This window comes from Suricata suricatta, chromosome 7 (genome assembly GCF_006229205.1).
Source record: "Suricata suricatta isolate VVHF042 chromosome 7, meerkat_22Aug2017_6uvM2_HiC, whole genome shotgun sequence".
Taxonomy (NCBI): domain Eukaryota; kingdom Metazoa; phylum Chordata; class Mammalia; order Carnivora; family Herpestidae; genus Suricata; species Suricata suricatta.
In genome coordinates this window covers 25303337-25327737 of record NC_043706.1, presented here as the reverse complement: position 1 = coordinate 25327737, position 24401 = coordinate 25303337, and the positions used below count along the sequence as shown (strand labels likewise).

The 24401-nt window shown below is 39.4% G+C and overlaps 1 protein-coding gene across 1 annotated transcript in view; it reads right to left on the bottom strand.

Annotated features, from left to right (window-relative positions):
• MYLK4 (myosin light chain kinase family member 4) overlaps positions 1-24401 on the bottom strand; it is a 77659-nt gene that overhangs the window by 16813 nt on the left and 36445 nt on the right. Inside the window, exons 2-3 of the mRNA XM_029945514.1 lie at positions 5629-5707; positions 1807-1912 (exon numbers count right to left, since the gene is read on the bottom strand). Of these exons, the coding sequence (XP_029801374.1) occupies positions 1807-1912; positions 5629-5707 (185 nt within the window). The remainder of the gene's footprint in view (positions 1-1806; positions 1913-5628; positions 5708-24401) is intronic.

Below are 24401 nucleotides of genomic sequence, written 5' to 3'. Positions count from 1 at the left end.
TATAGATAAATATAATAAAAATACATATTACATAATCACCTATAAAATTTTCAACAGTTTAGCTTGGATGTAAATTTATATATACTATGAAGGACAGCTTCTTACAAATGTGATCACATACAGAAATGCACACTCATGAACAATTTTAAATTTTGACTTCATGGAGCACCTGGGTGGCTCACGGTTAAGCATATGACTCTTGATTTTGCCTCAGGTCATGATCTCACGGTTTGTGAGATGGAGCCTTACATTGGGCTCTGTGCTGACAGCGTGGGTTCTGGTTGGGATTCTCTCTTTCTCTCTCTCTGCCCCTCCCCATCTCACATGTGTAAATGCGCTTTCTCTCCCTCTTTCTCTCAAAATAAATAAATAAACATTTTTTAAATTTATCTTCTTGTTTGATTCCTAATGTAGTATAATAGAACACAGGTGCCTGCTCGTGCAATGTGGCTATTGTGGCAGGGGAGAAAGGGGAAGCTCCCTGAGCAACACTGTGAACGTAAGGTCCACCACAGTCCTGGATAACTGCAGAGGTGAGGGCGGTGGCCATAACTGGCAGGGCAGGTTGGTGACTGCCACCACATCGGACTCAACTCAGCTCCACACCTGTGCAGAAACAGATGGATCTTAGAGAATGACATTACTGCAAACAAAACCAAGTGGTGACTTTAATTCCACCCACTCTTCAGATGCAGTCTCTTTACTGGAGCACATAAGCACAGCCCCAGGCACCTCACATATGGCTACTGATTAAGAAAATGCCCTGGGAATTGTCACAATGCCTCTTCTGCAAAAAACTATTTGTCTTCAGAGAAACAGTTGCTGGCTTGCCATTGACGTCTCTGAAGACCCAAAGGAGCCGCTGCATGCAGTAAGACTAAAGACTCCCATGGCACCTTTCACATGTTAGAATTCCCTTTTCTCTCTGCCCTTCCTCGCAGTCTTGAGGGGTGTTCTCTCTAATCAGCAAGCTGAGGACTAAAATATTCAGGTGGTTCTCCATGGTGGAGGGCAGAAGAAATATAGACCAGGACGAGGAAGAAAGGACTTCACAAATATTGACCACAACCCCCACTGACCAAATGCAGAAACATGCATGGCAGTTTGCTATGCATATTTTCTATGTGTTGGTAAGTAAATTTTGTGTCTGTTATTATAAATGGTTTGCTTCCTCTTGCTATTTCACATAGATATTCATGTGGCAGTAAACTTTAGACTTTAAATGGCAAGATTTCAAAGGGGGATTGTGATTGACATAGAAGAGGAATATCCCCTAGTAATAAAGTCGGTCCCTGATGGACTTTACTCTTCCTTCTTCAGGGACAGAGTGTGCATTTAAATGCCCTTCAAATAAATTCTTTACTGAGGGAAGCAATCAATTGAAATGGATATTAGTAATTAATCCAGTAACAACCTAAATGGAAAACCAAAAACAGAGATAAAAAAGATGTAACATATGCCACAAGAAATGCACTGTGTTCACTCATTTCTACAGTTAGTGTCTCCGTTTTCAAGTTTTGGACAGCTTCTAAACTTACTGGTGACTCACATGGGGTTTGTCCCACTTTCAGACATTACAACATGGGAAGTAAAGCAGATAATAAATGTGGAGTTTCGTCACCGTCCCCACATCAACCTTTCTGACATCAGTGGCGATTTTCAGAAATGGTTAAAATCTCTTAAAATGTTTGTTTATGATGTTTCTTGGTCTCAGGTCAAGACTGGCAAACACTTATGAAATCCTCAGGATCTCTTTGAAAACACTCTTCTTTTGTTGAAAGAGGATTAACACTGAGCATCACTTACCCTCCTAAGATTTCCGTTCTGCTCACAGTGTAAAAGCTGTTGACTGCTGCTTGTTTGGCTGTCACAATACGGTGATTAAAGGGCGCTGGAGGGGCTGGGACATCATCTAGAAGATAAGAGGAAAAGAAGGGCCATTTGTTAAGCAGTCAGACCTCTTTCCGTCACCACAGCTTGGCCTCAGAATAAAATGTTGCAAGGGGTGCCTGAATGGCTCAGTCGGTTGAGGGTCCCATTTCGGCTCAGGTCATGATTTCATGGTCCATCATTTGGAGCCCTGCATTGGGCTCTGTGCTGACAGCTCTGACACTAGAGCCTGCTTCCAATTCTGTGTCTCCCTCTCTCTGACCATTCCTCACTCTCTCTGTCTCATAAATGAATAAGCATTTTTAAAAATTAGAATAAAATGTTGCTCATTTAATAACAAAACAAAATGAACCATTTATTCTATTCCTAATAATTCTGGGAATATATGCTTTTATTTCATATTATGGTCTGTAATTCATGAAGATAATACCTGACATCTTTGAGAAAGAATGTCGGGACCACAAAACTATGGTTTATACCATCTTCAGGACAACTTTTCAAAATGTCACAGAGTTGAAAATATCCAACCCTAATGTGGTTCACACAAGCGATTCTCTCAAGTCCGAAAATGAAAATTTAAATATGAGAAATTGTTCGGTCCGTTTGAAAAAAAAAAAAGGCACCACTGAAAATATCCATTATTTTAATTAAAGCAAAGAGAGGAAGATGAAAAGTTTCCTCATGTCATTGAAATGTTTTACATTATTATATATTACTTTCCAAGGTATTTTAGCCTTTATTTACGGTACATTAAAGGACCAAAGATGAATTTTTCCTGGCTGGAAATAAAAGAACCAGTAAAACTGGCTAAGGACATATTCTACAGCTCTCGAATTTCCCCTAAGTGTTTAAACTCTAGTCCACATCCCGATGAGGTCTAAAACACATACTCAGTAATATTCTTGCAGTATTCTTTCTACTTTTCCATGGCTTGCCTTCTGTGAACCTATTCATTTCCCCATTTATTACTTAATTAAGCGTCTACTGCAGGCAGCTTCTTACATGCACACAAAGGATAAAAAGGGAGGTGAGTAAATAATAACTTTGCCTTCAGAACTTTAAATTTATTCAACATATAATTCTTGAGCACTTATCTTGTGCTAGGCACTCTGCCAAGTGTTAATATTTTTTAAAAATTCAGATAATAGAAGTCTCCAGGAATCTGACTTGATATAGACATTCATCTCTCACACCATAAATATGCTGGAAACTAAAGAAGTCATGAAAGAATTCTCTTGGTGGCATTCATCTCTTCAAACCAAAAAAAAAAAAAAAAAGGTGATTGAGTTACAAACGCAAATGGCATCAGTATGGCATTATGTCTCCTTCAGGCTGTTAGGCTAAGTAAAATTTAGTTGGAAATGCTTGCTGGAAAAGGGTTAAAAAGCTTCAAAAGGCTGACACAAAAGCCATTTCCTACCCAATGGGGCCACCAGATCTTCCTGTCTGGAGGTCTTAATCCCAGTGGATTCCAGGGGTTTGCCTTGTAAGCTCCCCTGGGCTTGTCTGGTTTGCTGTGTCCTGAATGCATGTCCTTCACCTGTACTCGCTACATCTATTCTGCTCTTTTTGTTGTCCTCTTTGATGAAGCACTCCTCCGTCACCCGCCGCTTGCTGCTGCCAATGTGCTCTGCGTGCTCAGCATCCTGGAAAATGGGTGCTATTGCTGAGTTTTCCGGGATTCGTGATGTAGAAATGGCTTTTACATTGCTGATACACCTGGAAAATAAAATCTAGCTGCAGCTCTCAAAGATTCAAGGAGATAGCTTTCAGATGGTCAAAATTCTTAGAACTAAAGCTTCCTGAATAGGGTGTTTGGTGAAGAGTCATAAGCTTCATGATAGAGAGTTGGCTGTTTCAGCATTTGAGATAAAATCAAGCAGTAGCTTCCCCATCAAGCCAAGCAGCACAAGAAGAGGTATAGATAACTACCGTCCCAGAGCCTCTCCCTGCTGACCGCATTGTGCCCCCAAGCTGTCTGCTGGCCCTTATCAACAGTCGTTTTGTGGATACCTAGCTAATTCGATCTTCATAATTTTTCACTTCCTTTTCTTATAGAAGAGATAAATTACTAAATTAAAGTATAATAAAGGAAGCAATCATCTCTCTGAATATTAAGAGCAGGGAGAGTAAACCTTTATTGATGAAAGAATTGAACTAATTTCAGGCTGAAACAAAAGCCATTTCCAACAACATTTTTAATAGCTCCAGACCTTACCAAGCATATCTTTGCAGCATTGGACTTTCTTAATAAACAATAGTCATTATGTTTAATTCTTACAAAATTAGATTTTTCTCCACACTTAGGTGTCAAATACATTATTAATAAATGAAATAAAAATGATATCATAATTCTCTGAAAACCTCACAGATAATTTGGACACTCTGTTCCAAATAGATTCTGCGGTGCATCATAACACAGAGTAATTGGTTATAATTGGCTGAATAATTACCTGCATATATATGTAAAACTTTGCAGTTGAGGAAGAGTCGTTCAATAATCTACCTACTCAATCCTCACAATATTCAAGGAAAATAGCCAATTTATGATGTATAATGGGGTGGGTAAACTTCTTAAGGATTAGCCTTTTAATTTACAGATATATCTGATCACTATTCAATTCCTGATCTTAGGTAAGATGTGTCTATAATGCTAAAAATAAGAACTTTTTACTTAATCTTTAGAAAATATTGATTGATAATAATCATTATCTTTGTCTATCAGTTGGTAGGAGAAAACAATAAAAATGCCTGAAAATTTCACAGGCAAGATGAAAAAGTAATAGCAAGGGAACATGGCCAAGAAAAACCTACAGAAGCTGGGAAACTGTTTTCTAAACCATTGCTTTAAAAACTCATTTAACTTATCCTTTTGATATGGCCTTAAATTGCAATAGCACAAAGACCTACCAAAAAACATGAGTTGTAGGTGTATGATGCTTTAAGCCCTACCTTTCATAGAATTGATCACCATTAGCTTTATCAACACACTGCTTTTTATTTGAATACTTGTCCAACACTGTTTCATTTTCAATTGCTGGTTCTCCTTTTTTCTCAACTTCTCTTTCACTAGTGTCTTCCTTAGAACGAGGTCCATTTCTCTCTCCTTTGAACACTGGATGTTCATTTATATCCACAGAGGCTTGCTTATCATCTCCAGCACTATTGTCTTCTTGTCTGTTCAGTCTCTCTGTGCTTGAAATGTCTCTTGTTTCTATATTTTCTCTTGACTGTATAGAATTTCTTAGGGCCAAATCTTCTACTTCGTCTTGTAGTTTTTCTGTGTGAAATTTAGCAAAACTTCTCTGAGCTAGAGAGGCATTGGTCTTCTCAGAATTTTTCTTGTTGAGTTTATTAACCTTTTCTTTCTCGGAGGAGAGCTGTTTCTTCTGGGAAGATCTCTCTAAAAGCCACAAAATATTTTAATGGAGGATGTATGTGATCAGTATAATTTTGTCCTCACACAATGGCATTTCTATTCAGGTTTCTTTTTATCAGAAGATATAAACTTTTGAAAAGCAAAGTAGAAGTGAACATGATCAATTGACTGACCGTGTGTTCCCAAAGATTAGTAACTAGTCGGACCCAAAGCCAATCAAATAAAGATATTCAAACAGCTCTTCTCCCGACACAGGGCTTTATGAACATGTGACTCTCTCAGAATAAGAAGACTGACAACAGGACTGTCCTACCAGAGCTTTCTTGATCCATAAATATCTAGTCTTCTAAAGATGTTACCTGTGAGGGACGATGTCCTTTTGCCTTTGACAGGTGCCATTTCCTTCAGGCCAGGGTGTGACCGTGCCTTCTCCTTGGCCTGTGGATACACAATTGAGTAACTGAAGTCACATATTAATTACATCAGGGTTTCTCAACCTCAGCATTACTGACACATGGGGTGGATAATTCTTGGTCATGGAAAATGTTATGAGGATTATAGAATGTTTAGCAGCATCTCTGTCCTCTACCCACCAGATGATGTTGGTACCTTCCCTCCCAGCTGTAACATCCAAAAACGTCTCCAGAAATTGCTAGTGTGTCTCTGGGCAAAATCATCCTAGATTGAAAACCACTGTATTACATGATTCAAAAACAGAAAAAAAATCCACTAAAATTAATAGTAATTTAGAAAGCAGGACAGTCTGAATTAATGAAATCCTTCATTTCATGTATAGACTACAATGTTTGAAAACAAATGAACTCACTATTTTGAAAAAAATTCTGTTAAACTCTGGCATTGTTTATAAAAGAAGGCCCATCTTCAAGAACAGATTGAAGGATACTGATAAGGTATATATCACTCCTGACCTCTATTATATTGTCTTGATATGGTTCACATATAAATCAAATGAAAATGAGAGGATATATCTGAATAGGTTTTGTAAGCCAGAAAGCAGAAGACTAAAGTAAGCTTTCATAAATGAGCTTTACACTGATGAGAACAGATGGCCCTTTCCTAAGCAGATAAACATCCTTCTCAGAGTGCTAGTTTCTCTGAATTTGCATAGCAAACTTTTCTTAAATACCACATAAAAGATAATTAGTAGCCCGATCCACACAAATTATCACAAATTCTGAAGTTACGCAATGTAAATGAACGAAATTGTATGGATGTCCAAAGAATCAGTCTTCTTTTCTTTGGAAAGAGAGCAAAATTTGCTTTAGGGTGACTTGCAAGCATCAAATGCTGTGTAAGCACAGCTTGGGGTTTTCAAGACAAACTGCAAATGTACTTTAAAAAATCCAAGGGGCAGTCCCATACGTTCAGAGCATTTCCATCTTTCAGATAGAGACCTGGAAACACAGATGTGTTTCGTAATCTGTGTAAAACTAAAATTAGAGACGAGAGCCTTGGAGTCTGTAACTTCCTCCTTTATGTGAAAGTTCAGGAAAAATGTTCTTCCACTTCCTCAGGCAAACCAGTTGTTCTCTCCTACGGACACAGCACTCAGCTCAGAGCCCATCCCAGCATCACTTCCAACACTTTCAAACATTTTTTCCTGTCAATTTCCCACTAGCTTGTAGGCCTTAAATGGCAAAAAGACTGATTCATCTTTGTGTCTCTGGCACTTAGCCCAGACACTGGGATATAGTGATTGATGGTGATGATGATGGTGGCGATGATGGTGGTGGTGATGATGTCAGTGATGATCATGGTGGTGGTGGTGATGATGATGATGATGATGGCTAATATACACTAAGCCCTGTCTACATACCAGGCACATTTCTAAGCATATGTTTAACTCTGTTGATTCTCATAGCAACCCCTTAGGATAGAGACACTGTTAGCCCCATTTTATAATGAAATTGGGTAATTTCCCAGGGTTATATGGTTCAGAAATGGCTTAACTGGGATTATCAATCAGTTGTCTACTTTGTTCTGTGCTCCTTCATTTTAAAAATTTTTTAATGTTTATGTTTGAGAGAGAGAGAGAGAGACAGAGCACATGTGCACGCGCACGAGTGAGGGAGGGGCAGAGAGACGGAGACACAGAATCCGAGACAGGCTCCAGACTATGAGCTGTCAGCACAGAGCCCAACACGGGGCTCGAACTCACATGACCAGAGCTGAAGTCCGACGACAAGGCGACTGTGTTCTGTGCTTTTTCTTAATTACACCATTGTACTATCACTTAGAAAAAAGATAGAAGATTATAGGCAAGGTATGTTGTTAGTATTTATTTAATATCTACCGCACAGCATGTACCACAAGAGATAAGAAAGAAGATTAAGAGACAAGGGTATAACGTTGAAACAAATTAGTAGAGTGAAGAAATAAATATTTGTCAGTCAAAAGATTAGAATTAACATAGAAGAGAGGCATGAGAGAGAATTTAAGTCCAACTTAGAAAATAAATCAAATTAGTCAAATAAGATAGCTTAACAAATTGTGTTTAGGATATTATATAATTTTGTCTTTCAGTGTCTTTCAGTATTTCTCTTTTGAAATGAAGATGGTGGATAGGCATTGTGCTCTGAATTTATTCTGGATGACATGAACATAGGTGGACTTAATAGTGAAAACTGGTCATGTATCAATCAATTTCAGCTCATCAAAATATGTAAAACTGAGAATTTGGTGGTAAGACTCCATGGAGTGCCAAATTGATGAATATTTGCCTCTAAGGTCATCCAAGTGTTGATGGCAAATGACCACAAGTTGTGCTAACAATCTTTGGGTGAAGCAGTCTGAGTTGACCAACTGGAGAAGCTGTCGATTCTGAAGATACTAGAAACCAGCTTCCAAATGAGACTGTTTTTTTTCTTCGTCAATTACATATCACATATGTTTTACCATTTAAATAAGGAAGGTCTTTATTCATTGCCAAAGGCTATTTTATTTTCATTTCTCTATGTAATACTGACATCTAGAGGAACTTTGAACTGAAGAGTTTCCAAAACACAGAAGTTGTATTGCTCCTTTTCTGTTTCTGCAACTTCAGTTCAAAGAGTTTTCACTTTGTGTTTCCGTATTATGCATAGAAGTTTCTAAAATAGAAAGCACAAGTCTGTAGATGCATCTTGTCCAAAGATGAACATAGTTTCTAATGATGAGAGAGGATATCACAGTGCTATCAAGAATGACATTTCTGTAGGGATTACTATTACCCTCTGTTAATGGATAAAAATCATGTCAGAGACTATGTTTCTCTGCTGAATTCACACTGACTACCAAGATGAGCAGGAGGGCCTGATTTCACATAAATTTACTCATTATTCCTTCACTTAATAAATACGTGTGTATATGCATATGGATTCCTTTTATAATAATCCATCAATGCATTTAGAATGACATAGGGAAGAAAGGGGACCCAAAATGGGCAAGTATTAAAAATGTAGTTTTGCTCTCTCCACTCTGTACAGTTTTCTAGGCTGGTATCCTGAGTGCAGCGTATGTACCCAGAGTGTGTCCAAAGTAGTCTTCAGTCAGTGTAGAAAATATCAGAACTCATTTCTGTTTGTTCTCCATTCTTGTAAAATTTATATTTTACATATGTCTTTAAATGTGTATTAATAAAATTGAACACATATATAATTTATAAGTATCAGTAATATATTAAATTTATTCATAAAAATAAATACACATGTATTGCTTATCAATGTACATAATTTACAAATAAACCTATGGGGATATGCTTAAATATATGTTACTGATAACAGTGCAAAATGAAAATAATTTGGAGACCATTCTACCAAATAACACTATTTCTTACATTCTGATTTTCTGAAATATGCGTTTGAGAGAAGAATCATTCTAATGAGCAGGTTCAAGGACAAGTACATAAATAGAACAATCAGCTCATTTCTTGCAAACTAATTTCAAGAGGTCAAGATTCATTGCTTAATGACTATTTTGACAATTTCGACCAATTGTATGCACTTTATAATCTTGTTTTCTTGCAGTCTCACTGACTGCCATAGAATCAAGAGCTGAGCAGGAAGGCAACATCCACCTGGAAGCATGTGCCTATCTGCCTGGGCCCCCTCCCCACTGCAGGGTCCCTCGCTCCTGCCACCGGAAGTTGTCCCAGCACTGTGCTACAACTCTCCTTCCCCTCAAAGAGGTGGAACAACCAAGAGAAAAATTAGTTCAGCTGAACAACTTTGCCTCATCCTTCTTCCATTTCTATTCAATAAAAATCGACTTTAAAAACTCTTTCCAAGGCACCTTGGAGCACCTTGGTGGCTCAGTGGGTTAAGGATCCAACACTTGATCCTCAGCTCAAGTCATGATCTCAGGGTCATGAGTTCAAGCCTCACATTGGGTCTGTGCTGGCAGTGCAGACCTTGTTTGGGATTCTCTCTTTACTCCCCACCATTTTTTCTCTCACTCTCTTTCTCTTTCAAAATAAATACACTTGAAATAAAAACATTTTTTTTAAAAAATCCATCCTAAAATGGGCTTAACTTTAAAAGAACAGAAAGACGAAATAGCTGAGTGGCTCAGTTGGGTAAGCAACCCACTCTTGATTGAAGTTCAGGTCATGATCTCACGGTTCCTGAGTTCAAGCCCCACACTGGGCTCTGTGAATAGAAAGGCTAAATAGCTGAAGCCTCCTCTGGATGTCCACAATGCAGCGATCATATTCCAGGTTGCTGTATATCATTTGACACACCTGTCCCCCCACTGGGGCATGGACCCTTCTCTTCTCCTTTATTTTCCCAGCACCATATGAGGTGCAAATTCAGGTTCTGAACAGGCTTGGTGAACCCATGTGCAACAAGGGAAAGAAGTGCCTGCGGGACCAGTGCCCCAGTCTCCGAACATCCTTTATTCAGGCTGCATCACTGAAAAGCCTGAATACCTGAGGCACCATCTGAAATGCATCCCTGTCACTGATGCTCATGCCCTTTTGCATCACTTAACTGCTGGTGAGTGATAGCCACAGCCCTGCATTTGGAGATTACGGTTGCCACGGAAAACTGTTTCCTTAACATCACAACTACACTAACTGCAGACCCTGAGCTGAGGGTTTTCATCTCACTGCTTGTGGAGACGTAAGATGAACACTTTTTGGTAATTTTAACCTGATGGCTAGAAATGCAAAATCAAAAACTTAACAATTTATAATGACTTTGTTAAACTTTTTTTAAAGTTTATTTATTTTGAGAGAGAGGGAGTGGGGAAAGGCATGGAGAAGAGAGAGAGATAATCTCACGTAGGCTCTGGCCTACATGGGGCTCGAACACACAAACTGTGAGATCATGACCTGAGCTGAAACCAAGAGTCAAACACTTAACTGACTGAGCCACCCAGGCACCCCAACTTTGTTAAACTTTGATTAGGCTTATTATTAGGGGGAGAAAAAAATAGAGACTAAAAGAAATGCAAAAAGAGGTTAATTTTAGAGATCATTTGTAAAATAAATCTATTTATTTTCATCTTCAAGGCACACTCAAATCCTTATACTAAATGAAAAACTCCCTAAAGTACCTGACAGATAAAAGAAATGTTTACAAAGCAATAACCTGTTTCATGGTCCATGGGGACTGGCGTCGAATAAGGCAGGACAGGATCCAATTGACTGAATCCAGGAAGGGGAAGTGTTAACCTCGGCCTCAGAACCTCCATCTGCTGCTGAGAACCTCAAGGATAATCAAATAGTCACCTGAGAAAATCATTCTGCCAGGAAAATTAAAGTCTCCTGATGTATCCATTGTTACATGGACTGTACTTTATTCAAAAATCAAGTAAATAAAATTCCTCAAAGAAAATATCTAAAAAAGGGCCTGAAATCAAAGGTTCATTCAGGAGAGTCAATTGGTCCATCTTTTAGTTGAAGACACATGGGTTATTTTACTTTTACTAGATCTTAAGATGTATTGAGCAGTAAAGCTGTATATATATATGTATATATATATACATATGTATATAAATATAAAGGTGTACTACCAGATTTAACTATTTCCTCTAACAGGAAAAAACTGAACAGGGAATAGCACTATATCAAATTATTCCTTATTGACCACAGACTTTTCTTGATTTAAGTACACTTTCAGGTTTTCTTATTCCAATAACTTCCTTGTTTCGGCAAGGCCATGCAGGCCTCATGTTCAGTCCTGAACAGGTGTACAAAGACCAGCAGGTCAGAGAGTGGCAGACCCCTAAGACCCGCTCTACCATCTCAAGGGCCAGGCTGTGGATGGGAGCTACAAATGATTAAAAACGTTGGCTCTTCTCCACTCTTCTGTCCAGCCTGCCTTTGCCAATTTTAGAAGAACCAGTTGGAACAAGTTAAGAATCTTCACCTAAATATTTAGTGACACTAAAGCACTTTGATCATGTTGATTGTGTTTTTCCTCATTTTATGCCCAATGGATAAGCTTACCCAAAACATCTTATGAACAGATTCATATTTTTAGATTTCCTTTTCATTGCCACCTTTTTGCCCTCCCCCGACAGACAACACTGAGTTCTCTGACGTGTAACTGATTCCTTTGTCCCACTCAAATTACCAATGTGACTTTGGTTGGCCACACATGCCATCCCCCACCTTTCAGGCCCAAACCCCCCTTTGTTCTTACAAGGTCAAAATTTGGAGAGGGTTAGGTGTTTGAAAATGCTTGAGGCCTGGGTCCTGCCCCTAAGGAGAAGGTGGGGCAGGATAGTATTGGTTTTTTCTAATATCCTCTCCTCCCCCAGGCCCACAATCACAGATACACCCCCCCAGTGACTCCAATGTTCTGCAGGTGTTGGGAGGTACTGCCTGTCTGCTCCAGCCCTGCTCCCCTCTGGGTTTTTTCCCCTGAGGCCTTCTTGCCACCCAGGCTGCTGGGCCACAGTTTTGAATGATAGTAATAACCCTGGAGACGTGGTGTTTCTCTCGCTCCCAGATCCTCCCACCTACCAGCAAGCGCCTTTGATCGTCTCCCCGATGGATTATCCAACAAACCACTGCCTCCTCCTTGCCGACCACCCAGGGACACATGTGTGCAAGTGAGTCTCAGGTAGACTGCCCCGGATACCACAAAACTTCCCCTCCAAAATTGATCTCAGGGGCATCCAGGAAGGGCAAGCCAATAAAAAAAGCCAGCATTTCCAACCACACCTGAAATCCTCTGCCTTGCTTCCTGGTCAGAGTTTAGTAATTGAAAGTGATTTAATTCCTCCACCAAAACAGAGGTGCGTAGAAGAGGAAAGGACTCAGGTTAAGTGGAGAATCACCACTTCACAGGGTGTAGAATTATTTATAGCACTTTACACAAAAGCATATCTGAGAACCATAAATGGCGGCAAGCCTCTGCCTTCTTGGGATTCTGCCACCAGAAAAGCAAGCACGTGAGCATTTCAAAACCTGTGCAGTGAGGTTACTAAGAAAGTGCAACTGTGTGTGTGGTGTGTGTGTGTGTGTGTGTGTGTGTGTGTGTGTGAGAGAGAGAGAGAGAGAGAGAGAGAGCGAGAGTAAAAGAGAGAGAAAGAAAATAACTAATTTCAAATCCAGGAATAAATGGGATTATAGCTCCTTGATGTTCATTTGATTAAAACGAGTCTTACAAAGTTTCTTCTTTTATATAAACTACACAAGACCCAACCTTGGAATGTTTTCACATGAAGTTTACAGTGTTTTTTCATCACCTAATAAAACTCTTCTATTTCTTCCTGCCGCAGACAGTTTTACAAGCATTCATGTCACATGGTGTGCTCAGTGTGCTTTTTAATTTTTATTTTAGGTTTACTTTTATCACTCCATCTCCTGTCTCCTGCTCTGAGTAAGCCTCTGCATTTTGGTGCAGCCTCTGGCTGCAGGCTAGCTCAGGGAGGTGGCGTCTGTGGGCAGAGGCTCCCAGCGGCTCCGTGTTCCTCGGGTGAGGTGAGAGGTGGTCCCTAATACGGGAGGTTCCGGAAATCTGAACTTAGAGTCACAGAGCAAAATATTTACCTCCTCATCGTTTGTCTTTCCATATCTTGCCCTGCACAGCAAATTTTGCAAGCACACTACCAAGTGGCTTTAAAAAGCTGCCTCTAAAAAGCGATGAGAAGCTGCAAATTTCTTAAAAAGTCCCTACCGTAAGAAGTTTCCCCTTGTGAATTCTTCTTTGAAACACTCAGGTCCCACATCCTTTTTCCAAAGGAAGAGTCAATCTTTCTTCCACCTTTACTGACCATGTTTCCATCAGATATTTATCATACTGTGTTGGCACTATTTGTTTGCAAGCCTGACTCTGCCTGGGTATCTCTGGCTTCTAACTCAGCAGATGGCACATGTGGCAGGCAAACACTGATAAACTGATTGGTTAGAAAGTAGGGGTAGGGGTGATGTTGGGCAGTATTTACTGAGCATCTCAACCAGCTATGTAAATTGTTTCCTTAAGGGGTGCTATAGCACACCCTTTATGATATCTTCCTCAGTATCAGGCTTTGCTGTCTCACCCTTGGGCTCCTGTGGCAGCTAGAAGTTGCCAAGTTTCATGTAGAGAAACTTGTTGGCCTGAACCTCTAGGAGAAATCTCAGAGTCTTCTTTGAACTTTGTCTAAAGTTTTAAAGGTTTGTGTTACCAGTAACATCTAAGACTCCACCTCAGTGTAGGTTACTGAGGTAATTTACCATCTGATTACCTTCTCAATAAATATCTTATATCTAATAAAAATCAGAACATGTACTATAAAGACTCATTTGCTTAATGCATATATTTAAGATCCATTTTTCATATAATTACATCAACTATAACTTCTTAAACATGCTTTAGCACATTAGCACAGAGAGACACTGGATGATACTTTTTTAAAAGTGATTTTATTATTCTTAAATAATCTCTACGAGCAACGTGCAGCTCAAACTTACAACCCTGAGACCAAGAATGGTATGCTGTGCTGACTGAGCCAGCCAAGTGTCCCAGGAGACGCTTAATGAATACTTCTGATGCTAGAAATGAAAAGGTTAGATATCGTTATTGCTGCATTTTACTTCATTATGATTATAGAACTTAATTTTTCCAGAAGACAAGAGTAAGCAGTAGCTATTTCCTTTGACATGTCTGATTGAACTTCTTTGTATATCACCTAACTCAGCATTAAAATAGGGGCTAAATAAATGCCTTTGCATTTTACAGCTGCAGCACTCACAATATTAGTGGTGATTAAGTAGCAGGTCTAATTATACATCACATCCATTACTCTAATGTCCCTTTAGCTCTAAAACTCTATCATGCCACAGAATCATGGCACAGTTAAAGATCATGCTCTGAAGCCTCACATGCTGGCAAGAGACCGCTTCTCAGGTGCTTTTCCAAGAAGCTTCACTCTCAGCATCTATTTTCTGCTGTGGTGATGATTTAGTAATAGCCAGAACCCTAAGTAAAAGTGTCTTTATGGCATATCTTGGAATATAAGTAATGTGTGTTTGGTTGGTTGGTGCTGTTTATTTAGGTCTACATTTCTCCAGTTCTCTCCCAAAGCAGGTGAGGGCTTTGCTTCAACCGCATTAGGCATGGTCAACACGGAAGGAGTTCTCTTGGGGATTTTAGCAACAAGCTTTCCAATTTGCCCTATGCTAACAAGGAGAAGGGAGGGCCATGAGCCTAGTGCCCCGTTCCACTGTCTTCTTCAGCACCGCTCCAGGGCAGTAACAAGGGGCGTGGGATGGGTTTCTAAGACCTCCAGTTCCCTCCCAAATCCACGGTCTCCAGCAGCTTTGTCAGTGAACCCCCATCCCTCTTTAAATAGGGAGCTTTATTTGCTGATTCAGATAACAATCAAAAGCTCTCAAAAGCTATGGATTACTATTTTAATAAACAAAAGGCAAAACAAAGCAAAAAAAAAAAAAGCAGTTTTTTTGTTGTGGAAATCAGTTATTTATTGGCCATGATGGCTGATGGCAGGATGAAAAGGAATCTGATAAACCACCTTAGATTTAACATCATGGACTTAGATTTCAGAAAGAAATTACGATGATAGAAGGAGTTTGCCTCACAATCCACTGAGTTAGAGACATAAATAACTGTTTTGTATTCTCAGCCACACAATTTACCACACACACACACACACACACATATACACACACAAAGACAGTATTCTAAGTGCTCCAAATAAGAAAACAAAATAGAAAACTTACCAAATCATAAAATCCGTTTTGAATCCGGAGAGACCTGAAGGAGCGTTGTGATATGTGTTATGGATACCTAACTCACAATCGGAGGTGGGAAGCCAGGAAGGGCTTCCTGGCCCACCCCCCCCTCACTGCAGCTCGCACAGTCCAGCAGGAAGAAGGAACACTTCCTCTCAACCCGGTAACTGCCTCACCTGCAGCCAATAAGAGGTCACCTCCACTTCTTCTAAACTTCCTCCTCTCAATAAAAGGACACTCTCCTCCTTTGTTCTCTGTACTTACAATGAACTTGGAAAAACCACTTTCCAGACTGAAAATGAATCTCTCTGTGTCCTGATTGACATTGTAGCCATACACTTTAGAAGTTCAACCTCACTACTATTATTTTTTCATGTTTTTAAATTTATTTTTATTTGTATTTTAGTTAGTTAATATACAGGACAATATTGGTTTCAGATGTAAAATCAGTGATTCACAACCTCACTACCATTAAACAGCCTCTACCTCAGAGTACTAAAGCAGTTCAAATAATGAAGGTCTCCAATAAACCTCAATGGGTTCCCTTTTGCTTAGACCCTCAAAGATATACCCACCCTTTTCTCCTTAATTCCTCTACCATATTGTTTTATTTGGGCCAAGATTTTTAAAATATATATCACGTTAGAAGTTCTTTCTTCTGAAAAGGAGAAATACTACTAGAATTTCAGAACAGCAACCAAAATAGCCAACTAGGCAAATTGCATGATCCTTAGTGTCTTTTGTTTGCTTTGTCACTGATGGCCCCTAGAGCTAATTCCAAGGACGGTGACTATTTGTCCCCTTTGGATTAACTACCATCCTCCTTATGTGTAAAGTCCTTAGCTGATATTGACAGAATCCACAGTGTACCTCCTATTAAGATCCAAATAGATCCCCCAAAACCTCTCTCCATAATTAACTTCCTCTAAATAAAGAAACCCTTCAAGGCATTAAGCAATAATAAAAGACCATAAGGGTCAGGGCCCCATTATCCCTTTTTGGCTAGGAGTTTTAACAGCCCCAGTAATTATCCCAGCAACACTGTGAAGAAGCCAAATGGCCACAGACAGAGGCTTGTCCAGGACTTCCAAGCCATAAACATTATTATCATCCCTCACCATTCCATTGTCCCCAATTCTCACACTTTATTAACCTCCAACCCTACTGAGAGCAATTGCTTTTCATGATTGATTTATGTAGTGCTTTCTTTAGAGTTGCAGTAGATAAATCTAGTCAATATATTCTTGATTTTACTTGGGAAGGATAGCAAAGCTACTGGGCAGTAATGCCAGGGTTTCACAGAAGGCCCTTCTTATTTTTCACAAAATTAAAGGCTGATATCAAGTTCCCTGGAGGCTCCACTTTAATACACTATGTGGATGACTTCGCTGCTTCCCTTCCCAAGCCTCCTCATAAGAAGATAGCATCCATGTGCTAAAACTCCTAGCCAAAAAGGGATATAGCATCTCCAAAGAGACAGTACAATTTGTTCAAACTCAAGTTCAGTATTTAGGACATCTAATCTCAGAACAGGGACTGAATTTGAATCCAGAGAGTTTTCATGGCATCCTATACTTCCCAAAGCCTCAAACCAAATGTCAACTGTGAGATTTTCTTGAATTAACAGATTATTATTGCACCTGTGTCCCAAACTTCTTATGACCCAACCTTTATACACCTGACCCTATCATCTAGGAAGATCCAGATGACATGACTTTCCAAAGTTAAAAGAAAGTTTAATAAAGCCCCTTGCTCTTAAACATCCAAATTATCAGCTCCCTTTCTTCCTTTATGCATATGAAAAATAAGAGAATGTCTTGGGATACTCACCCAAAACCAAGGGGATTACCACCCACCCATAGTACCCAGCATAAACTAGATCCTGCAGCCTAGGGATATGCCCTCCCCATGCCTCACAGCTCCACCTGCTACTTACTGCCTTCTTCATAAAGGCCACTGAGAAAATAGTCTTTGGATCCCCTTTAGCCACTTCTGTGCTGTCAAAGCTCTCCTTGCCTTTCATCACACTCAGTATCTTTCAATAGGCTATCTCACTTCCTGTAAAATACTACTGTGAACCAGCTCCTTATATTACTTTTGCTTGCTGTAATAACCTTAACTCTGCCACTCTTCTCACCTGTTCTACCTATTAAACCAACGACAGTGGCTTAATACTAGCAGATCACCTTCTGACCCATGTGATGACTTATAGGAAACTTCTTTGGATAACAGTTGACTTTTCATTGTTCACTAATGGTTCTTAGTTAAAAGATGAAAATGGTAAATATTGTGTTGGATATGCAACATCAACTCCTTTTGAAGTAATTGAAGCAGGACTCTTGCCTTTGGCTACTTCAGCCCAACAGGAACTATAAGCACACACATGGCCTATATTCTTGCCAAAGGCAAATCTGCCAACATTGACACCAACAGTATATATGCCTTTGAAGTGGCTCGCAATTTTGGAATGTTATGGAAACACTGTGGCTTCCTTACGTCCAGTGAAGATAAGATTAAAAGCAGTCCTTACATTCAAGAATTACTGGATCGCATACTCTTACCTGCTGCTTTGTCTGTTATTAAAATCTTAGGGCATTATAAACTTGACTTTCTGGAAGCTAAAGGAAATCATCTCACTGACATTTCCATTTAAAAATGCTACTCTCAAAGTGTCTAGAAGTCAAATCTCTGTTGTGGTCCAAAGGAACTCACCACCAGATGATAATTTGGAGAAACTGACTAAAGACACCCAACAGTAAAACAATATTGGCAATCAAAGGTTGTTAGTATGATAAGAAGAGAAACTTCTGGTTTGGACCAAATGCAAACCTGGTCCTACCAGGAATTCTAAAGTTTCACTATTGACCAACATGCATTGAACTAAAGATAAAATCATGTTCATAAGTCAATAGTTGTAGATAAATACCAACAAAACTGCAAAAATTACCAACTTTGCTTTCCCCACGTGCCAAAAATACAATCCAGGGAAACCACACTATTCCTGGACACTTTAAATTGCCTAACAGGCCATTAAAATTTTGGCAAATGGACTTTATTTAGCTACCCCCACCTCATGGATACAAATATGTCTTGGTAACAGTTTGTATGTTTTCCCACTGGCCAAAGCCCTTCCATGCAGACAAGCTACTTTCTTCAGTAGCTAAAATCCTATTGGAATAAAACCATTCCTGCCTAGGGAATGCCTCCTGAGCTCCATAGCAACTGAAGAACCCATTCTATTGGTCAAATATTATGGCAAGTCTGTGCCGTTTGGCCAGTTCTATAGCATTTTCACTATGTTTATCATTCTTGGTCTTCAATGCTAGTCAAAGGAAACCTTGCAAATATCTTGGCCAAAAGTATTGCCATTGGGCCTTCTAAATCTCAGATCCACCCTCTTTGAAACTCATAAACTTTCACCCTTTGAGACAAATACTGGGTGCTTCATGCATGTAGCTACTCCTTCTTCTGACCTTCATGTAATAAAGGAGACATATGTTAGTGTTGCAAAGCTGTAATTACATCCCTTAAAAATTAACAGACTGGGGTGCCTAGGGGGCTCAGTCAGTTGAACGTCCAACTTTGGCTCAGGTCATGATCTCATAATTCATGAGTTCGAGCCCCATATCAGGCTCTGTGCTGACAGCTCAGAGCCTGGATCGTGCTTCAGATTCTGTGTCTCCCTCTCTCTCTGCCCCTCCCCAACTGGCATTCTGTCTCTCTCTTTCTCTCTCAAAAATAAATAAACAATTTAAAAAATAATAATAATCAGACTCCAGTAGGGCAATCTTTTCACAGCACATTCCTGGGAGACAAAGGCATCAAACACCACACTCTGCAGCCTAGGAATTTCATTTATAGGAAATAGACGTCTCCAACAAAACTCTTTTCAAACACACTGGAAAGGCCCTTATCAAGCGTTACTAACCAATCCTTGTGCCATCAGACTGCAAGGAGTTGATTCTTGGATCAATGTGCTTCCTCTAAAGAAAGCCCCTGACTAGAACTACACACCAACTCGTGACTTCAAATTAAAGATTTCCAGGAACTGAAACAAACAGCTTTCCCAAGATGACAGGATCAGGCCTGTATATTCTCTCCTGCTTTTTCTCACCTTGTTTTCTCCTTCTCTGTCCTGGAAAGACAATGCCCTTGCTTTCATTTCCCAATCCATCACAAAGGAGGAAACCTCTGATTGTTCGGAATACCCTGATCTTACCATGACAGACATGCACCTTTAGTCTTCCCCATAGCAAACTTTTCCTTCATTTCCAATGTGACCCCTAATTATATCTGCACCCCTCCAGGCAAGTTTCTCACTGAGTCAAACCTCAACAAGCAGGTTCTCCTGTACCTTGCTTTGACCTCTCCCCATTGTAACTCCCAACGCAACTAACTGTACCTATTCCCCCCATACAGTTTCCCATTCTCTCTACTACCTCAGGTCTGCGTGCTGTTACAAAAGAACTTCCCTCTGTACAGCCATCAAGAGTAAAGTCCACAGGGGTGCCTGGGTGGCTCAGTCGGTTCAGAGTCCTGACTTCAGCTCAGGTCATGATCTCTCAGTTCGTGGGTTTGAGCCCCATGACGGGCTCTGTGTTGACAGCTAGATCAGAACCTGGAGCCTGCCTCAGATTCTGTATCTCCCCCTCTCTCTGTCCCTCCCTTGTTCAGGCTCTGTCTCTCTCTGTCTCTCAAAAATAAATAAAAAATGTAAAAAATATATATATTTTTTAATTTAAAAAAAAGAATAAAGTCCACAGACCAGGATGGTTTCTCCCTAATCATTCCCGAAATACCACTGACCCTTGGCTTGGAAGAACCAATCAAATAATCCCAAGTAATGGCACTATTAATAATCAAGCCCCAATGGGAATTTTATGTGCACCACCTGGTTTAATTGTTGTGTGTGGTCAATGGGCCTCTAAATGGGCCTATGACTGTGCTGGCTAACTGTTCCTGTGGACATCCACAATAAATTGGAAGCCTCCCATGATCCTTCATTGGTCTTTCCCATTAAGCTTTTATCACCACCTCGAATGGGAACTCACAGGAGATATACATGACTGAATTTTCCTCCTCTGGAAGGGCACATATCCCTTCTGTGGGTGTTCATGCCAATGAACAAACGATTAGAAATCTCTCTCTGGAATTGGGAAAACTTACTGCTTCTACCACTATGGCAATAGCAGGCCAACAATGATCACTTATCTCCTATGTTAAAGTAGTTTTTAAAATTGCAAAGTCCTTGATTAACTACTTACTGAACAATGAGGCATTTTGTGATAACAAACATGACCTGTTGCACATGGATAAATTCCTCCAACTACATAATATTAGGGGAACAAACACACTGCCCACAAAAAATCCCACTTGATGATCTCTTTATTCTCTTTAGCTGGTTTGGGCTTCTGGTTTAGGACTTTAATACAAACTGAGGTCACTATTCTGCTCCTCATCTTGTTTTATGTGAACATTGTTAAAGCTTTGTACCTGTTGCCTGTTGAAACTTTGTAGAAACAAAGTACCCAATACGGTGATGCTGATGCCCTGCTTCAAGATGATCTCCAACACTTACAACTTTGATAAGATGGAGACCTTAGATGGGAAATGTCAGAAAGCTCTCCCTCCCCACCCTTGCTTGTTTATCCAACTCTGGCCTCAGTGTCTTCCAGTCTGTGTACTTTCCCTCCAGCATGGGATATGACATTCAGAAAAGGTCCTTCCTGGCACCAAGGGACAAAAACGAATCCAATAAGGAATAGATGATCCAAAGAAAGATCTTTATCAAAAGGGGAAAATATGAAAATGTATTAAGGAAAACCTAACTCAAAACTGGAGCCAGGAGGCCAGGAAGGCGGCAGTTCTCATGCTCATGGCACTTGTCACAGCTTGCAAAATCCAGCAAGAGGAAGGAAGATTTCCTCTCCGCTGGCAACAACACCCTGCCCTAGCTTGCCGCCAGTGAAGGGCCACCACCACTTCAATAGCCTGCAACCAGTGAAAAGCTGCCACCACTTCACACTCATCTTTCTCCAATGAACTTTTGTTCAAAACAACCCCTCCTAACTTCCTCCTTTTCTCTATGAAGAGACATTTTTTTCCTTTGTTCTCTCGACTTGTCTATGGTTTGCCCCAGTTTGCTTGTCCTGTATTGCAATTCTTCTGCTTTTCCCAAATAAACTAGATTTTGCTGACTGAATCATTTACCTTTCTCTTTTAAAAGATTGACAACACGTAGCCCAATCAGCTCAACTAGAGATGAGAAATGAGATTCTACCCAATTTCACCTAATTATAGGAGATTTTAATAATGTTAAAATGTTCCTGCCAAAAGGGAAGGTGATTTTTTCCACAACACCCTCATTCTTAAAAATGTAGGGGGTGCCTCGGTGGCTCAGTTGGTTAAGCATCTGACTTCAGCTCAGTTCATGATCTTGCAGTTCATGAGTTTGAGCCCTGCGCCAGACTCTGTGCTCACAGCAGGGAGCCTGGAGCCTACATCAGAGTCTGCATCTCCAGCTCTCTCTGCCCCTCCCACACACACACACACACACACACACACACACACACACACTCTGTCTCTCTGTCTCTCTCAAAAATAAACATTAAAAAAAATTTAATGTAATAGGACATTGTGGCACAGTTTCAGTCTCTGTTTTCTCTCATTAAAATTCCACCCACCACCAATACATTTTTTGAATGTACACATAGTTCTCACCATTTCATTTGTTATTATTATATACCAGTTTTCTATGATGTTTAAAAGAAGTAGGCAACTATAGATTGTGTTAGGTATTGGCATAAGCATTAATCTATGTTTTCTTATTGGTTTGCTATCACAAGAAGTACATAGTTAAGTCAAGTGAGCTTTAAAGTGAATACTTTTGTTTGGAGGGAAAAAATCCCTCTGAAATAAGACATAACGATGGATAGGATTAAGAAACTCTATTAGCACCTGCAGTAACGATCTCTAGAGAATCTTCAACCTTAGACTAGACATCCCCTGAGAACGAGGAGCAGTCATTCTTTACTTTCCTTTGCTTGTGAAGAGTCCCCCTTGGAATTCTGTGTGAGGGGACAGGAGGGCACTCCCATGCACCCCAAGTATTTCCATAGGAAGCAAAAAACAATTGCAGACTTGCTCTTCTACATTCCTGGAGACTGTAGGCTAGACTACACCAAGATAACGATAAATACATAAATAAATGCCTATGATGAGGTGACAGCTGGTCTCTGAGGCAGAAATGCATAATCACTGTTGGAAAGTTCAAGTGTAGGTACTCCAAGAACGGGATTAAAGTCTGTTTTCAGTTAGGAACCTCATATAAAAGAGTGTTCCATCTGTGGTTACTATGTGCAGCTGCACCTCTCTTCAAGGGCTTAATGAACTTTTTCTTCTTCATGAACACTGACTTATGCTCAAATGTAACAACCCTGAGTAATTACCATGAGCAAAACATTTGTGTGTGACAACAGAAACCAACATATGTGTGCTCTTCCCCCAATCACTGAAGGTACTTCATACTTCATATTTACATGCCCAGCTATTTCATCAGATTCCAGAAAAAAAATCTAAACTGTGAAACGAGAAACTGCTAAAAGAAAAAACATAGAAGTAACTTTTTCCAACTATTCTGATCATATCTCATTATGTTCATGTATTAAAATTTAGGCAATAGTCTACATATACTTGAATTTCACATTTAATGAGATCAGTCCAACTTGGCATTTAACAATCACTGTAAAATTTTTCATTTTGATTTAATTCAGTTATAACCAATATAGTTTTCAAACTGACCTCATTACTGATGGAATACATTTACACAAATATATAACATACCAACAGTATCGGTCAACCTTGAACATGAAAAGTTCTTCTCATGCTATTACTTTGCTTGTTCATTTTCTGTTCATTCCCACAAAATTACTAGTATTGGCACCAACTTTTCCTATCTAACAGAGAGGTAATGTTATTTAAAAATAAGTAAGTTCCAGGTAGATGTTATAATAGTGTTAAGTACATTTTATGAACTTTACTTATAGAATCACCTCAAAATTTTCTCTACTAAAAGTTGTTACAATAAATGTCAAAGTCAAATGCAGGTTTTCCTTTGACTTTTAAAGAGAATTAACCAGAGGAGAATTACAACTCCTGTGAAAATACATATTCTATAAAATGGAGACTCACCTGCAAAAATCCTCAATTCAAAATCCTAAATCTGTATTTTTTTTCAAGTGGTTAAATAACTAAGACTAGTTTATTATACAATAATGAAATAATTTTAATGAAATAGCATACCACTCATATACAGTTCATAATCATCCATATTTTTATTAAATACTGATTTAACCAAATTAATGTCTGCAGAATATACATAGTTTTTTTCCTGGATGATCTAATATCTTTATTAAGACTTAAAAATAGGAATTCTGATAGAATTAATCCAGCCCTAGTATCTAAATAATGTTTTATTTTTATAATTAACAATGCTAAAATAAGTTCCCTTCCTAAGTTCAAGTTCTAATCAAACAAGACCAGCTTCAAACTAGAACATGAAAAAGTTGATAGTGAATATATAAACATACTTGTGCTTAGAAATAATAGAAGTGTATGAAATCAAAACCACACTGAGATACCACCTCACACCAGTCAGAGTGGCTAAAATGAACAAAGCAAGAGACTATAGATGTTGGAGAGGGTGTGGAGAGATGGGCACCCTCTTACACTGTTGGTGGCAATGTAAACTGGTGCAGCCGCTCTGGAAAACAGTGTGGAGGTTCCTCAAAAAACTATAGATAGAACTCCCTTATGACCCAGCAATAGCATTGCTGGGGATTTACCCAAGAGAGACAGAAATGCTGATGCATAGGAGCACATGTACCCCAATGTTCATAGCAGCAATGTCAACAATAGCCAAAACATGGAAGGAGCCTAAATGTCCAT